The sequence below is a fragment of the Enhydra lutris genome, unplaced genomic scaffold, assembly GCF_002288905.1.
Source record: "Enhydra lutris kenyoni isolate GAN:26980312 unplaced genomic scaffold, ASM228890v2 scaffoldscaffold24, whole genome shotgun sequence".
NCBI lineage: Eukaryota > Metazoa > Chordata > Mammalia > Carnivora > Mustelidae > Enhydra > Enhydra lutris.
The window spans coordinates 3,449,555-3,465,678 of record NW_019154108.1 but is presented as its reverse complement, the minus strand read 5'-3'; the positions used below and the strand labels follow the sequence as shown (position 1 = coordinate 3,465,678).

Below are 16,124 nucleotides of genomic sequence, written 5' to 3'. Positions count from 1 at the left end.
CGGCAAGAGCGGAGCGGCAGCTGGTTCGATCCCCGCAGAACAGAGGCGGTTACTAGAGCACAGCGTTCCCAGGAGAGCCGGGCAGGCCACAAAGATCGCTCGGTGTCCACAAGCAAACCAGTGTGGACGCTTCTACGAGCGGCCATCAGTGGCCGCTGTGTCCATGTGAAGTCACCGTCTCTTTGCTCAGTTTCCCGACCTGGAATGCTGCCAACTGGAAGAAGTCAGCGGGAGGAGGGGCCGAAAACCGCGGTGATGACTGCCAGGAGGGACCCAGGGCCACTCGCTCAGTCAAGTGGCCCGACGCTGGGGAGACCCACTTTGACGAGCTCGACCCGGGATTCGGCTGCTGGGCTGCAGGTGTTAGCACGGGCGCTGTTAGAGCTGGGGGCACGGAGAGGCCACGGGGTCCACCCGTGGCTCGAGTGTGGGACCAGGACGGACGCCCTGGCAGGCTGGCGGGACTCTAGCCGGGGGCTGGGGGACGCGCCCTCGCGGTGGGAAAGGCTGAGCTGCCTCCTCCGGGCCATCACAGTCAGTACCTCGTGGGGAGGCGGCAACAGCCCTGACTGATGCTCTCCTTAGAAGCCTGAAGGGCTGGGGGTGGTGGTTCCTCGAACCTCCCCATTCCAGGCGCCCCTCCGGCCTCTGCAGAAGCCACCCCGAAGACCACGGTGGACATTCCAGGACGGCTGCGGCCATGGCCCGGGTGGTGTTGGTCCGAGCGGGTGGGGTGCACCGACCGCACCGGGGCAGCCGTGGGGGGCCCAGCGGTCCGGGGCCGCTGCCAAGGACGGTACCGCGCCTCCCGCCTCCCGCCTCTCGTCGCTGCTCTTTGCGGCGCCCGGGACTGGCCTCCCGGATCCCAGCCTGGCCCGGCCGGGCCTCGACGGCGCGCCCGCTGGGAGCAGCTTCTGGAGCGGGTGCGGCCTCCCAGCCCGGGGCTCAGCTCCAGCCAGGGGGGCTCCCGGTTCCAGGGGCGCCGGCGGGCGAAGGGGCCGCTTGCCGGGTGCCGAGCTCCGGGAGCAGAACCACGGCCAGGGCCGTCCGCGGTGGAGTCCCCAAGCGAGCGGCCGAGCCCCGACCTTGGCAGCGGAAGCGAGCACACGGCCGAGCTGCCTGTCTCTGCGGCCCCTCGGGGTGCTGAGTTTGCGCAGCCCCGCAGCGCCCCATGGCGACACCCGGGCTGCACCCCGATGTGCTCACGTGGGCCTGAGGGGCCAAGCGGGCGGCCCGGGCCCACGGCGGCCGCGCACAGCACAGCAGCGCTTTTCCCTAGTCTCGCCCCGGGGCAGCTGGGGGAGGACAGAGCTCCGTCTGGTTCTGTCGTCCGGCGGCGGTGGGAGGGCTGCTGCCGTGAGGCCGGGGTGGCCCCGCACGACGGTGATGACGGGAAATGGTCCCAGCAGGCGCTTTCCGGCATCTGGTCCCTTACTGCACGGGGGGTCGGGCACAGGCGGCCCCAGGAGAGACTGGACACCACGGGGGTTCGGCTGCCTGGTCGGAGCTCGGAAACGGGACTGCAAACACTACATGCCATCCGGAGAGGCGCCGTGACCGTGTGGCAGGAAGCTCCTAGATCCCTGAGGGCCCCGGCCTCCTGTCGTTTGCGACCTCGTGTCACCTCCACCCGCGTGTGTACTTGGGGACTGGCTCCTGAGAAAGAGAACACGGCAGCCGTGACGGGCTGTCGCTTCCAGGACGACGGTACAGGAAGACTGTGGTTTCTGTCTGGGCTTCCTGCTGGCCTGATTGCTTTGAAGCCAGTGGCCGTAATGGGGAGGCCCAGTGACGAGGGGACGGAGGCCTACCAACAACCAAGAGTGGCCTCGGGAGGGGACGGACTCCCCATGAGCCTTAAAATGAGGCTGCAGCCTGTCAAGAGCCTCGAAGCCCTCAGGACAGACCTCGAGCCTCAAGCTCCTCGCGGGCCTGCACCTGTGTCCTTGACCCACAGAAGCGAAGACGGTGTTTGTCATCGGAGCTGCTGAGTTACGGGTGACAGCACCGGGTGACAGCATGGACGGACCCTGACCTTTTGGAAACCAAGGGCCGACTTGGAGATTTTGGGTTTCTCATCCCTGCAACTCTGGGCCCTGTGGGTTTAGAAATTCATGGTCTGAGGAGGGGAATACACCCCCTGTGACAGAAGGACAAACCCATTAAACTTTTATTTATTTTTCTTTTTAAGATTCTACTTATTTAGAGAGAGGGAAGGGGGGAGGGGCAGAGGGAGGGGAGAGAGAGTCTCAAGCCCACGTCACCTGGAGCGCGGAGCCCGAGGCAGGGCTCGATCCCACGACCCTGAGACCATGGCCGGAGCGGAAATCAAGAGTCAGAGGCTTAACCGGACTGAGCCCCCGGTGCCCCAGGAAATACGCGTTATGTGGCTTCGGGTTACTCTGGGGTCCCCTGGCCGGAAGCAAGAAGTAGGGGAGGAAGTTGCCGTCCGGCAGGTCACTTGCCCCTCGTCGTGAAGCCGGGACCGGGGAGGCACGTGTCGTCTGGGGGCGACGCCGGAGCTGCCCGGTAGCCGGCGGCCGCGGCTGGGACCCCTCGGTGACGCGGCGCGGCTCACCGTCCGGACCGGCGGGGGCGCGGACAGAGCCGTCTGCGACGGGGACGCAGAGTGTCCCCCGGGGACCGGCCGCGCGGCAGCGTCTCGGGTCGCGCGCTGACCTCGTCCGGGAAGAACCCGGGACCGACGCGGCCGGGCTGCTTCTCCGACCCGGCGTCCGCGGCGCCGACACGGCGGCTCCACGGGGCGCGGGGCGCGCGGCCTCCATCCCCGCCGGCTCCGTCCCGGCCCGCGGCCGCCCGCAGCCGCAGAGGCGCCCCCCGCCCCGGACGCCCCCCCGCCCAGCCGGGGCGACCCTCGCACGAGGCGCGGGTCGAAGCCCGCTGGTCGCGAGGACACGGCGGGAGGGTCCCGTCTCCGCCGCGCCTCGGCCCCTCCGCAGCCTCGGTGGCAGCGCGGCCCCGGCGGACCCTCCGGCCGCGGCGCCGACCCCAGCCCAGGCGACAACCGCGGCTTCGGGTCGGCGGGGCCCGGGGCGAGCTCGGGCCTGGGCAGGCGCCTCCGAACGGGGCGACAGAGGCCCGTGGTCGCCGGTTTCTGTCCGGCGAGAACCGCTTGCGGGGTCTGAGCTCTGCCGCGGGGCCTCCGCGCGCAAGACGTGGCGGGGTTGGGGCGTCCGGTCCTCCCCACCGGCGCGGCTCCCGGCCCTGCGGCCGCGGCTGGGGCGCCACCGACTCCCTCCGCGGGCTCCGGAGGGGACGAGGACCCCCGACCTCACCCCACGTTTCCTGAGCGATTTGGCGCCGGGAAACTCCAGCTCGGGAGGCTCAGGCACTAGATTAGCTACACGGGTTTCCCGGGGCAATAAAGTTCTTTCTTTTTCTGCAACCTGTCAGACGCCCGGCACCCTGCTCCAGCACCTCAGAGACACGGATAGTGGCGTTTCTTAGTACCTCCGAGTCCAGGGCCGCCCGCACTTGGGCCACGAGCTCTGACCCTCAGACTGCCTGGACCCGAGCTAGGCTCCTCTACCGTGTATCTCCGAGCAAGTTATCTGTGCCCCACTGTTGTTCTTCTTTTTGAAGATTTTTATTTACTCGAGTGAGAGAGGAGAGCAAGTGAGGGCAGCGTCAGAGGCAGACGCAGACTCCCCCCTGAGCAGGGAGCCTGACGTGAGACTCGATCCCGGGACCCCAGGATCGTGACCTGAGCCGAAGGCAGAGGCTTAATGGACTGAGCCCTCCCAGGCGCCGCGTGTCTCGTCCATCTAAGGCGTAAGTGAGACGCAAAACACCACCTACAAGGACGCTGGGAAGAGTCAGCTGCTCCATGTCCATCGAGCAGTGCTGGGCACACGGGCCCCTCGCGGATGTTGGCGATGTTTATGCAGACGTGGCAGGAAGCAGCAGCTCACTCTGGGCGTGTGGGACCAAAGATACTACCCTTTGTTACCACTACTTTTTTCCTGTGACATCTGGTCAAAACATACTTGGGGAAAGCCTTTGTATTAGAGGGATGGACGGCACCCAAGGGGTAGGAGCGCGGTCCGCACTAATGGCGAGGCTGTCTCGTCAGAAGCCCAAGCCACCAGGGAAGGAAGCAGCGCTCTCCCACCTTTCCCGCCCTCCGGCTCTTTGATTAAACGCTGAGTTTCGTGGGATTGTGGAATCGTGCTTTTCTGGGACCTGCCATCTGGCCGCTGCTGCACCAGTGCTTCTGGAACACAAAGCACCAAGTACTGTCCCCGTGGGTGAGAGTGGGCCTGCCTCACGTGCGTCCTGATCACACCCCGAAGTGCCTTTGGGACAAAGGTTAAAATTCAAGTACCTTGAACCAGGCCCTGATTCTGGACTGCCGGGGGAGGGAGGGGATTAAGCAACAATGTTCATGAGTAACTCCATCTTTCCCTGTGAGGCTTTAAGCTGGATATAAAGTCTGGTAATTTAGCCATTTAAGAGGAAAATCTTGGGGGCGCCTGGGTGGCTCAGTGGGTTAAGCCTCTGCCTTGGGCTCAGGTCATGATCTCCGCAGGGAGCCTGCTTTCCCCTGCCTCTCTGCCTACTTGTGATCTCTCCCTGTGTCAAATTTTTAAAATCTTAAAAAAAAAGGAAAATCTGTAACATCCTTTTCTATCCCAGACTACAGAAACCCAATACCCAACCCCCCAGCCCACCGCGGCTGTAGGGAGCACTAGCAACTTCTGTGGGAGCATCCCTTTACTCCGGGTGTCATACGCTTTCCAGCTTCCCGTACTGAGTCTGACAGCAGCTCTTCCTCGGCACTGGTTAATTTATGTTAATACTTACATTTCGTAGGAGCCACTGAATCCCTTAGCCAAACAAGTATTAAAAACTGCCTCGGTAACCTTGTGTACCTCCAGCTCGAAAACCACAGCCCTAAGTCAGCACCCCGGGTACCTCCCACACAGTACAGTGTGAACTCACCGACATGGGACACTTTGCCTCTTGGCAAATCTAAACCCAGAGGCCAGAACCCATCTGTCCCTCCTTTTTGCTCCTCTACACTGTCCTTGGATCTGAGACTTACTCATCTGGAAGCACAGGCCTGCTGAATGACACGTCCCTGCTCTAATTCCCCACTGAACACTAATGCATCTGGGGGCTCCCTTTTCATTTCAGATGAGGAAACTGTTGATTTTTTTTTCCCCCTCAGAAACTGAGAAGACCGAAGTCTACGAACAATCCCATTTCTTAGCGGGTGTGTCAAGAAATGGTGAGAAACAAGGCCAGGTTAGTAGTGCCTAAATGCCTTTAGAAGATCTTAATCGTATTTAGAAACATCAGCAATGGAGACAGATGGAGGGCGAAGGGGAAAGCCTCCACTAGAAGATGGCTCAAGGCATCCAGAAAATAGGTCACTAGTGATGGAGGTGTGCCCGACCTCAGGCCACCCGCCTGCATCTCTGCTTCCTCCACCAGACTATGCTGAGGTAAGAAACTGACTTCTGTATCCCTGGCAACTGATACATAATTGATGCTTGACCCCTCGCCTAATGTTACCGGAGTCTCATCTCTTGCTTAAAACTCTCCAGTTCTGAAAAAATTTTCTCCTCCTATGGTATCTGATTCCTCCGTTGAAGGAAATGTGTTATTTCCCCTTTTTTATTATTTTTATTTTTTAATCCTTTGTTTCCAAATTTATTTTTTTATTAACATATAATGTATTACTAGCCCCAGGGGTACCGGTCTGTTTATCGCCAGGTTTACACACTTCATAGCACTCACCATAGCACATACCCTCCCCAATGTCCTTACCCCCTCCCCCCAACCCTGTTTGTTTTATGAGATTAAGAGTCTCCTAGGGTTTTTCTCCCTCCCGATCCCATCTGTTTTTCATTTATTCCTTCCCTACCCCCATCCTGCCTCTCAACTTCCTCCTATCAGGGAGCTCATATGATAATTGTCTTTCTCCAATTGACTTATTTCGCTAAGCAAGATACCCTCTAGTTCCATCCACGTCATCGCAAATGGCAAGATTTCATTTCTTTTGATGGCTGCATAGTATTCCATTGTGTGTGTGTGTATATATATATATATATATATACACACACACACACACATACATACACACACCACATCTTCTTTATCCATTCATCTGTTGATGGACATCTAGGTTCTTTCCATAGTTTGGCTCTTGTGGACACTGCTGCTTTAAACATTAGGGTGCACGTGCCCCTTTGGATCACTACATTTGTATCTTTAGGGTAAATACCCAGTAGTGCGATTGCTGGGTCACAGAGTAGCTCTATTTTCAACTTTTTGAGGAACCTCCATGCTGTTTTCCAGAGTGGCTGCACCAGCTTGCATTCCCACCAAGAGTGTAGGAGGGTTCCCCTTTGTCCGCATCCTCGCCAGCATCTGTCGTTTCCTGACTTGTTAATTTTAGCCATTCTGACTGGTGTGAGGTGGGATCTCACTGTGGTTTTGATGTGTATCTCCCTGATGCCGAGTGATGTGGAGCACTTTTTCATGTGTCTGTTGGCCATCTGGATGTCTTCTTTACAGAAATGTCTTGTTCCTGTCCTCTGCTCAGGAAATGTGTTTTTAAAAGTAATTCTTACATTGGAATCTGGAGTACGTTAGCAAGTCTTAAGCAAACTTTAACCACTTGCTAGATTTCATACTGACTGACGCCCACTGCTAGTAGGCTATTAGGTCTGTATTCAATTTCTACCGATTTCACTCTAAAAAATTCTTGTCAAATTAGGTGTGGGGAAAACTGGAAAACTGAGGGAGAGTATCTGGAAAAATTCAAAGGAATTCTGTATTTACCCTACGTAAAAGACTCTAGCAGGCGTCTTAAGAAATGGCAACAGGCTTCATCAAGAGTGGATGGAAAATCAATACACACCTAAAATCAAGGAATTAAGGCATTCATAATTTTTGATTTCCCAGTCTAGAAAGATCTGAGGGCTTCTTTTATTAAGATATTTCTACACCCAGTATGGGGCTTGAACTCTCAGCTCTGAGATCAAGAGTCACACGCTCTACCGACTGAGCCAGCCAGGCGCCCCAGACCTGAGGGCTTCTGCTTAAGAATCCGAGAGACAGCAGATCCCAGGAGCTTCACTTCTGTGGGAGGCTGAACATGACCTGCCAACCCATGCCATCGTACCCTGAGAAGGGCTGAAAATCAGTAGCACTCTTGGCCTGAAATACGTTACCACTGTCTTCTGGATTATTTCAGGAAAACCACGGAGAGCCACTACTTGAGTGCCAACAGCAGGCTCAACCCTACACCTGAGGGTATGAATGAAGAGCAGCGCAGGAAAGGAGGAAAAGGGCCAAGCAGAGGACTCCCTTCAGCAATGTGCAAGGCCAAGACGGCCAGTCTGACATTAGGATTTCACTGTCCAGGTCTAGTTCATTTCACAAACACATATCTTACGGCTGATATTTCCCAATCACCTAAAACACAAATTAAGATGTTTTCCACAAACATGTCAACTGTGGCTAACTACAGATTACAGGTGGAAGAGACCGGAAAGGGCATGTGGAAATACTGAAGACGCCAACGAGCTAGGAAATCCGCGGGGCCCTGGACACACTCGAGACCTAATGGGCCTTTCAGGGGTTTTACACGAGAGCACGTTCCGGTTCTATCTTCTGCATCTTGCCTCCACCCGAGAGTATGTTGGAACTTTACACTCTGTGATTTGCATTGTGGAAATAAGCAAATTAAATGCCTTTTCAAATTATGCTCATTCCCTAGGCCACTTCCCCCAATTATTCTTCCATCATTAAGCCCAATTTATAAACAGCTAAGGACAAAAACACCCTCTTCCCCTTACCAGAACGGTTCAAGGGCAGAGAAACGTTCAAAGGGTTAGTGGACTAAAGCCGCCGCCGCCATCTAACCACCACCATCTTCTGGGTTATCTGGGAACATGCCAGTAAAGCCAGAGGTGAGAATTGCAGGACCAAGCTGTGGAGAAGCATTGACATAAATACCTCACTTTCACTGGATACGTTTTTTTAAGGGGGCGGTGGTGGGAAACCCCCGTATGATCCTACCTAGCAAAGGGTCTAAGGTGTTCATGGTTTCGAGTTAACACACACACGCGGCTGCTTGCTAACGTGGAGCACAAACTACACAGGTGGTTGCTCTGAAGTCCCAACACCTAGGAGGACTGAACTAAAGGGTTAGAACATGAAAGAGGGAAGCAACTGAAGTGACTCTGTGAGAAGCAAATGTGTGAAGCGGTGACTACTGCCCTTTCGGTACCGGTCTGGGACCCTGGCCTTAGCCACACCAGCAATGGAGAGCCCACTGTGAGAAAACCCTTCAGACTGAAAAGCTTGGCCATCTAGGTAGGGCCTCACAGAACTTGAGTTCTTTAAATGTTTGCGAATTCCACCATCCAGGAGTAAAGAAGGTACACAGGTCACCAGTGACCGGATTACGAGTTTTCCTAAAGCTGGGTCTGGAGGCCACGTGTTCCGGATATGGGATTTTAGGCAGTTAAAATCCCTCAGCACTTCACTTTACAAAATGAGTAAAGCAAAACCCTTGCAGCCTGCTTACGTGGGCGACAGTGACTATGAACGTGCAGGGGAGATATGAGAAATACAAACGTTAAGTACTGACATCTATTCTGGGCCCTTCGATTTCTGCCTTGAAGAATGGTGAAACTACTTTCTACTTTCAGCACTTCACATCATCCAGAAAGACTTCTCTCCTCCTCCTTGACAGATCTGTTCTCAAAAGGAGTATGGCAACCCTGAGAACAGAGGCCCTGACTATTATCCTCCATGACAACATTTATTTTGACTGAATAAACTTTATAGTTCTGAAAAGTTGGAATCAAGTCTTTAGATGATTACCTTCTCTTAGAGCATAATGCACTCTTGATGACGATTTTTGGTTCAGGACAGACTTTCTTGTTCCAGATTTTAGGAATGGATTAGAAGTTCCAAGAGTCATTATTTAGAGAATACTTTATTAGTTTCTGTAATCAAACCCATGTAGATAAGACCTTACATATTTAATACAGTGCGTTACCCCTGTACAAATGGAAAAAATTATGTTTAACATTTCTAGACCAATATGGCTGTTAATTTCTGTACAATGCCAACCCAACACGGTACAACTGGGATACTTTTTCCAAAGTTGACAGCACAGCTAAAGTTTCCAAAAATTCAAATTATTTATATATATATGTATATGTATGTATATATATATATATATATATATATTTTATTTATTTATTTATATAAAAAGACCAATAGCAGTATGTTATGCATCAATAGCAGCAACAGCTTTTCCAGGTTCTGCAGTCATCTGAACAAAATTAGAGAGACATCCAGCACACTCCATTAATAAAAAAGAAAAAAAAAAGGTAAAAAAACAAAACCCCAGAAAACAGCAAAGTTCTGTTACTGTTGTGGTACCTGGCACCATTTTTTTAATTAGCTTCTCAATCATCATCTGGAAAGAAAACATTCTAGAATAACGTCATTAAAAACAGCTCTGATAAAGCACGGTCACTATTACGTATCATAAAGCAGGTACAAGGTATTTTACATTCACAGAGGTATGATACAGTACTGTCCTACATCTATAATACTAGAAGATACAATTAAAAAGGCATTATTTGAGACTTGATTCTACTTTCCCAGCAGAGGGCCCAAAGGATGGTATGACACAGCTCTGGTGAAGAAATGCACCTTCTTCGACAGGATTTCCTTCCATTAAGGACACAGTTCTAGGTATTCACTGCTCTTGATGAACATCAGTTAAAAACCATTAAAAACAAACGAACAAACAAAACCCCACTGGATTCAGACGAAGTTGGCCGAGCGGAGGCAAGCCAGACTCAAACTAGTATTTTACCCCATCTGTCACGTGTGTGAAGACGTGACAGTTCCATGGAAGAAAGGAGATGCCAAGCAGCGCGTCAAAGCTCCGGGCCGCAACCGAAACACAGCACCGTTCCCGACGGAAGCAGCAGCCAAAGCCCGCCCGCCTGGACACGTCCAAGGGTGTGGACAGCGCGTTCCATCACCTGCTCACTCGTCCAGGAAGAAGGGGAGATCAGGGACTGTACTTTGATTGTGTTCAACTCAATCACAATGTTACAAAAATAGCAAGCTGCCGTAATACAAAATAAGGCTCCTCTATCCAGCACCAGTTATCTTCGGTTCCCGACCACCAAGCCCACAAATGCTACCATCACACCCAAAGCACATAAGGGAGCAAAGACACGACACCCAGTGCATTAGCTGAGTACCCCTCGCTCGGGCCTGGCTAGTCCTCTGCGGGGTCGTGTTCCTCCTACTTCTGGTGTTTCATCGAACCGTGAGGATTTCAGTTCTAAACGATATGCCCTGCAGGAAAGTGCGCACGAACCAGCTGTACGGATGCCGGCCGGAGCAGCACGGCCAGCGGCACGGCGCGCGTTCACAGCAGGTGCACGCCGAGCAAAGCCTCCCTTCCCTGCGCGGCGGCTGTGTCAGTGTCTACTGCTCCTATGTCCCCCGAGCACCTCCCAGCTCTGGACTGGGTAACGGCACAGGCCGCTGGCATTATCCGACTTCATTCTCCCTCGTTCCCCTTTCCCCTCCCCCCACCCCCTGCAATGAACCACAGCCTTTAAGATTTTGTTTCTTCCGTTTTGATCGCCTGAGGTTTGATTGGTCCAGTTCTAACAGGTTTGGTGGCTATGGTGGGTGCGGGGGGCGGCTTTTCTTCTACTTTTTCCTGACAGACACCAGGAGGGTCGGTCAGTGTCTCAGGAGGTTTACTTGAATCACTGTCCACTTTCGGGGCTTTGCCTCCTATCTGTTTGCTCTGCTGTTGTTCAGAGAAGAACCGCTGCGTGGACTGAAGAACCTCTGCTCTCTGCTTTGCCTTAAAAAATAAGAAACAGCGACTGAGAACGCCGCAGCATGAGCGGAGCCTGTCCGTCCATCTCCGCTCACTCTTTACCGACCACAGACCCGTTCTCCCCACGTCTGGCCCAAACCAGAAGTACCTCAATGATCTTTCAGCTCTTAAAGGACAGATTTCTTCCTATCTCAGCAAATATTCCATGTGATTTTTTTTTTTTTTAAAAAAACATTTGAAAACAGAACCACCTCCCACCACATTTTCCAAGTTTGCCCTCTTATAAAACAACAACACAGAAACTGCTGTTGGTCTGTAACTTTTCTGGAACAAAACTTATTGATATCAAATTCTATTTAGGGAGGCTGCTCGCAAATTTGAAGACAGATATACGTAACACGTAAAACTTCTAGTTATCAATATGTGGTCTACAATAAAACGAAAAGGAAGCACTTATATTGTGGCATTACCAACACCTAGGACCAAATGTCTTGTGGCTGAGTCCTCTTCCCACAGCTCTCTTCTGCAGGGGAAGAGCATCAGAAATTAGTAACTACGACTTCACTTGAGCACTAAGTTCTGATAGCTCCTACCACATTCTGAGCTGGTAAAATAATTTCCTACTTTTACTATGTGCCCCCAAAGAATATACTTACGTCATCTGTAAATTATACCACTGTAACGTACACAATTAAAACTTAAGTTTCTGTACCTCTTGCATATAACAAGGAGCCCTTCATGTTCTACAGGAAACCTATACTATATAAAGATCTAAAGCAATTTCAAGAAAGTTTCACCCTCCCCGACCCCATTATAAACTCTAATGTGATTTCCAGCAAAGGAAGGTCTGAAAATCAAGTTCCAAGGAGACGGAACAACAGGAAACCATGGCCAAATAGTTTCCAAAGATTCCTACACACTTTTTAACAGAGGGAAATCCTAGGCCCACAGCCTTAATAAAAGTAGATCACATTTAACAAGAGTTTCACTGCAGAATAGTCTTTAAATTTGATTACTCAGGATGAGAAATGAGGGATATCAATGTAGAACGAAACCAGCTCGTCAACTGAATTTTCTACAAGGATGAGCATAAACATGTTTCTGATTCAAAGTAAAGCATCACTATGGGCACTGCCCTGTTTGAAGGCAGCAAGCTTTCTCTCTTCTAGTCTGACCCGATGTGTGGATGTGTATACACGTATATATAGTGACAAAACAGGCCAAATTACTAAGACCTCTGAAATCAAGTCCAAGTAAATACAGAGCTATGGAGCCGGCCGGCTGCACAGGCAGACGGTAAGGGTTATGCTAGGAAAACTGTCCCCACACAGACTCCTCAAGGCACTCTTCTGCATCAGCAAACCTCACATTTATCAGTGCCTTTTATTATGAAGGATCCCAAAGTGCTTTTTTCAGTTCTTCATCTACAACTGCACAATCTGTTGTGGAATACAGCCAACTCAGGTGGCAGGCAAAAAAAAAAAAGGTATGGAAACAGTTTGAGAAGAAAACTGTACTTGCATGACTCACGGAGGAAGAAAAATCAAGATAGGTAAAACCTCTTAATCACTCCGAATTTTCACATAACCATGATTTATATCTTAAGTCGGGGCGGGGGTGCGGGCGCGGAGGGATAAAAAAGAAAACAAAGAAAAAAAAAACAAAAGAAAATGGGAAGTCTATAATAATCCACATTATTTTTTGTTCTTCCAAAAATATAGCAGCTAAACTCAGATCTCCCTCAAATATTCATTTTATAAGCAATCCATTTTGCCAGAGTTTAAAATGTTAACTTGTTTGCTAACTATAGTTGCAAAAAAATAAAAAATAAAAAAATAAAAAATAAATAAAAAAGGGGAATAGGGAGGAAAAAAAGAAAAAAAAAGGAATGAATAAAAGTAGTTAGCTTGGTTAAATTAGCTAAGACAATGAATGCCTGGGTTTGTGGTTATGGGTCCAGAGGCATCTTAAGACATGGTTCAGAGACAGATGCTTGCTCTGTTGGCTGTTAACACTGTACTAACCTTCATGTCTTGTTCAGCCTTCAACGCAGCCTGGGCCTGATTACCTCTGACTCCAGATAGTGATCCACAAGGACCCCTGGCTACATGTGGCAAACGAGCATGGCTCATGAGGCCTGTGGTCAGCGGAGGAGGCATCTGACTGGCCAGTGCCATTGGTGGCCTCTGAACAGGCGCTGGGAAGGTGTTAGTATGTGGGGCTCTTACCAATGGAGGGACCAGGTTAGGCTGAGAGAGAATCTGAGTGAAAAAAACAAAACATACAACATTGAACTGTTAAAAAAAAATTTTTGCCAACTAGACCAGGTTGGCTTATCTCAGAGTAAATCTGTGCCCATTCTGCCAAGTGAAAGGAAGTATGGAGGCATTTGTGCCATTCTACTACAGGGACCAAGAACAAACAGGCCATGCTTGGAGAATCTAACAGAAAAATTAGCAAAGCACGCTATGGCACTGTAGATGGTTCTTGCAATTCAGCTACAAATTCTGAAGGGGAGATGGAAAAGCTATTAAATAGGGTAATCTTTTTAAAAAGATGTAATTGCAGAAAAGGCACACACTTATACCAAACATAATCTGAAGATAAATAAAAATAACACCAATTCAACAAATAAGTGTCTTCTCAGGAATCAATACTCATTTTGAGAGTTATGATAAATTTTAGTTAGTCTTTCCATTCGTTCAGCGAAGGGAAGAGTTTTTACACATATATTAGAACAACCTTTAGAAACTTTAACTCAACTACACATAGTTCTCTTAAAGCAAAACAAAACAAAACAAAAACCCAACGACGACGACGACGACGACGACGACCACGTAACAAAAACTTTAAACCTAGAAAGCTTTTAAGCACTGGGACCCTTCTCTGAAAGTCCACTTCTTCAAAAAAGATAAAAGAAACAGGACTGAAATGACCAGAGCTGTGTGGGGAATCTTTCGACTACTTCTCTTGTCTGCTTTAGCACTACACAGCTACTACCTGTAGCTCACGAAAAATTGCGGAGATGATCTATGAAGGTCATAAATGTACTGTTAAATAAGAAACTGTTTCTCATTAAAAACTATGTTTCTAAACTACTTATAATATGGCAAGATTATGAAATCAGATACTTAGCCAGATTAGCAATCATTTCCAAGTACATAATACTCATTTCTCACTCGTATCTGCCCACCTGGGGTGCAAACTGTGTAGGAAATGGTTGTGTCATTCTCACAGTGGCAGGGGCTGACGGGAACTGCTTCTGATAGACAATGCTGTTCATTTTGCTGGACTGGCTGTTCGGACTTGTGGAAGTAGCCCTTGGGAGAAAGCCGTCACGGGTCAGTACAGTAGTGCCAAATAAATAATATGCTGTTAGATCTTTAGAGACACTGCTCTTGGCGGACACTTCATTTGTGGTAGCGGAGGAAAATCTACCAAGGGGAGTTACCGAACATTACGGTAGCGGAGAGACACTGGAGGGGCAGAGGTGAGAAAGAATTCTAGCTAGATTTGCCCTGTATTTAAAAAAAAATTTCTTAAAAATATAGTATAACATATACATTCTTAATTTAATAGCTTAACATTTTAGGTAACACTATCAGAATGTCTTGTGCTTACCACAGGCCTGGTGACATAGTAAGAATCTAACAAACAAACTGTGTTTACTTATTTGGAAATTCAAATGCCCATTTTACCGGAAGGGACTAGATGTTGGTGTGGTGCTTCTACCGCTGATTGGCGGTGTGCCTGGCTTTATGTCAATGCCACTTCCAAAGGCTTTCAGTTCCATTTCAGACATCTGAGAAAAAAACAAAGAACAGACTTAACGTTTCTGGAATTCCATAAGATAAGAGGTAAAGAATCTTAGTACAAAAATCCTATAATTAAGTTTTAAATAAATTATCAAGGCCAAATTTGTGGGTAAAAAGTCTTAAAAGACTGTGTAAACCCATTCATTCATAAAATTTGTGAATTCTTTGTTACTAAGTAAGAAACAGAGGAAGTCAAACACATCACAAGTAGATTTAGAAAGTTAAAAAAAAAAAAGGCACACTGGGGCTTGGGGCACCTGGCTGGCTCGACGGGCAGAGCGTGCAACTCTTGATCTCGGGCTTGTGAGTTCAAGCCCCACAGTGAGTGTGGAGATTACTTTAAAAATAAAAAATTTTTTTTTAAAAAAAGCACATCAGAGTGTGAGAGCTCCTAGAGAGTGGTAAAAACTTATGCATTTTATTTTTACAGATACAAGATGTATATATCTAAACACATAGCCTTAAATTCTCAAAGAATTGCAAATCCCTCTTCGACTCACTTTTCCTGTGGGAGCGATCATGCTGTGCTGTGTTCCAGCTGGGATCAATCCTCTGAAAGGCTGGCTTACTTGGGCAGGACGACTCAGGCTCTGGGCCTGGGCTTGTGGGGTGGTATGCTGTAATGGGGGCTGAAGAGTCTGAGGCAGAGCGATTAAAGGCTGCCCTGTAGATCCAAAATTAGGTAATGAAAGCTGGGATGCTGGTAAAGGTACTGTAACCTAGAAAATAAGCAAAAAGAAACTGTGGCCATTTACTTGGATCTGTCATCTGTATAGCCCTGTAACTCTCTAGACAACTCTTAAAAACCTTAAGAGTAACAGTTTAAACAGAATACTTCAATCTATTAATATATTTCACATATTATCTTTTGCTTAGTAATTACCTCCAATCTTTTATTAAGGGTGCAACAACCGAAGACTAGCAGTGCAGACACTAGCCAAACCACTACGAAGGTGTCTGAATGAATCCATGGGATGTGTCTAATAAACACATAATACAATGAAGTCGTGGGATACAATTTAAGAAAGTAGTGTTGTTGCACTTTCCCAAACAGACATCTCTACTGTTTTCAGGTCTGACTAAAATAAGGTTTGACAAGAAGAAAAGTAACCTTTCAGTTTTCATATAAGCAGTATTTAATTTGAATGTCAAGGTAATAGATACATTTATGAAGTTTCACCCCTAAAATAGCCACCAGAGTACAGAAATGACTAATGGTTTGTCTCTCTCCTTCAGCCCTCCACGAACTTTTGAAGAGCAGGTGCAGGTCACTGCTGGCAGTTTGTGCACATCTGTCACGGACACTCTGTCACAGGCTGCCACATTGTTCTAAGTACTGGAGTAACCAGTGCGATGGTCTGTAGAGGCCCCTCCCTCTCTAGCACAGATGGGTAAGCACTTCTCATGCTTACATGTAACTGTGTATCCCGGACAATGGTTTTTGA

At 49.3% G+C, this 16,124-nt stretch overlaps 2 protein-coding genes across 2 annotated transcripts in view; one reads left to right on the top strand and one right to left on the bottom strand.

Moving 5' to 3' along the window:
* Positions 1 to 255: 255 nt before the first annotated feature.
* On the top strand, positions 256 to 3,468 carry LOC111150630 (collagen alpha-1(III) chain-like). Its single transcript, XM_022508118.1, has 3 exons — positions 256 to 538; positions 634 to 1,968; positions 2,480 to 3,468. The coding sequence occupies exons 1-3, from the start codon at positions 256 to 258 to the stop codon at positions 3,466 to 3,468; spliced, it is 2,607 nt and encodes an 868-aa protein (XP_022363826.1).
* Positions 3,469 to 8,958: 5,490 nt separating this feature from the next.
* Positions 8,959 to 16,124, bottom strand: part of LOC111150902 (proline rich coiled-coil 2C) — a 105,358-nt gene continuing 98,192 nt past the window's right edge. Inside the window, exons 32-35 of the mRNA XM_022508589.1 lie at positions 15,180 to 15,398; positions 14,563 to 14,666; positions 14,058 to 14,184; positions 8,959 to 10,888 (exon numbers count right to left, since the gene is read on the bottom strand). Of these exons, the coding sequence (XP_022364297.1) occupies positions 10,631 to 10,888; positions 14,058 to 14,184; positions 14,563 to 14,666; positions 15,180 to 15,398 (708 nt within the window). The 3' untranslated portion in view covers positions 8,959 to 10,630. The remainder of the gene's footprint in view (positions 10,889 to 14,057; positions 14,185 to 14,562; positions 14,667 to 15,179; positions 15,399 to 16,124) is intronic.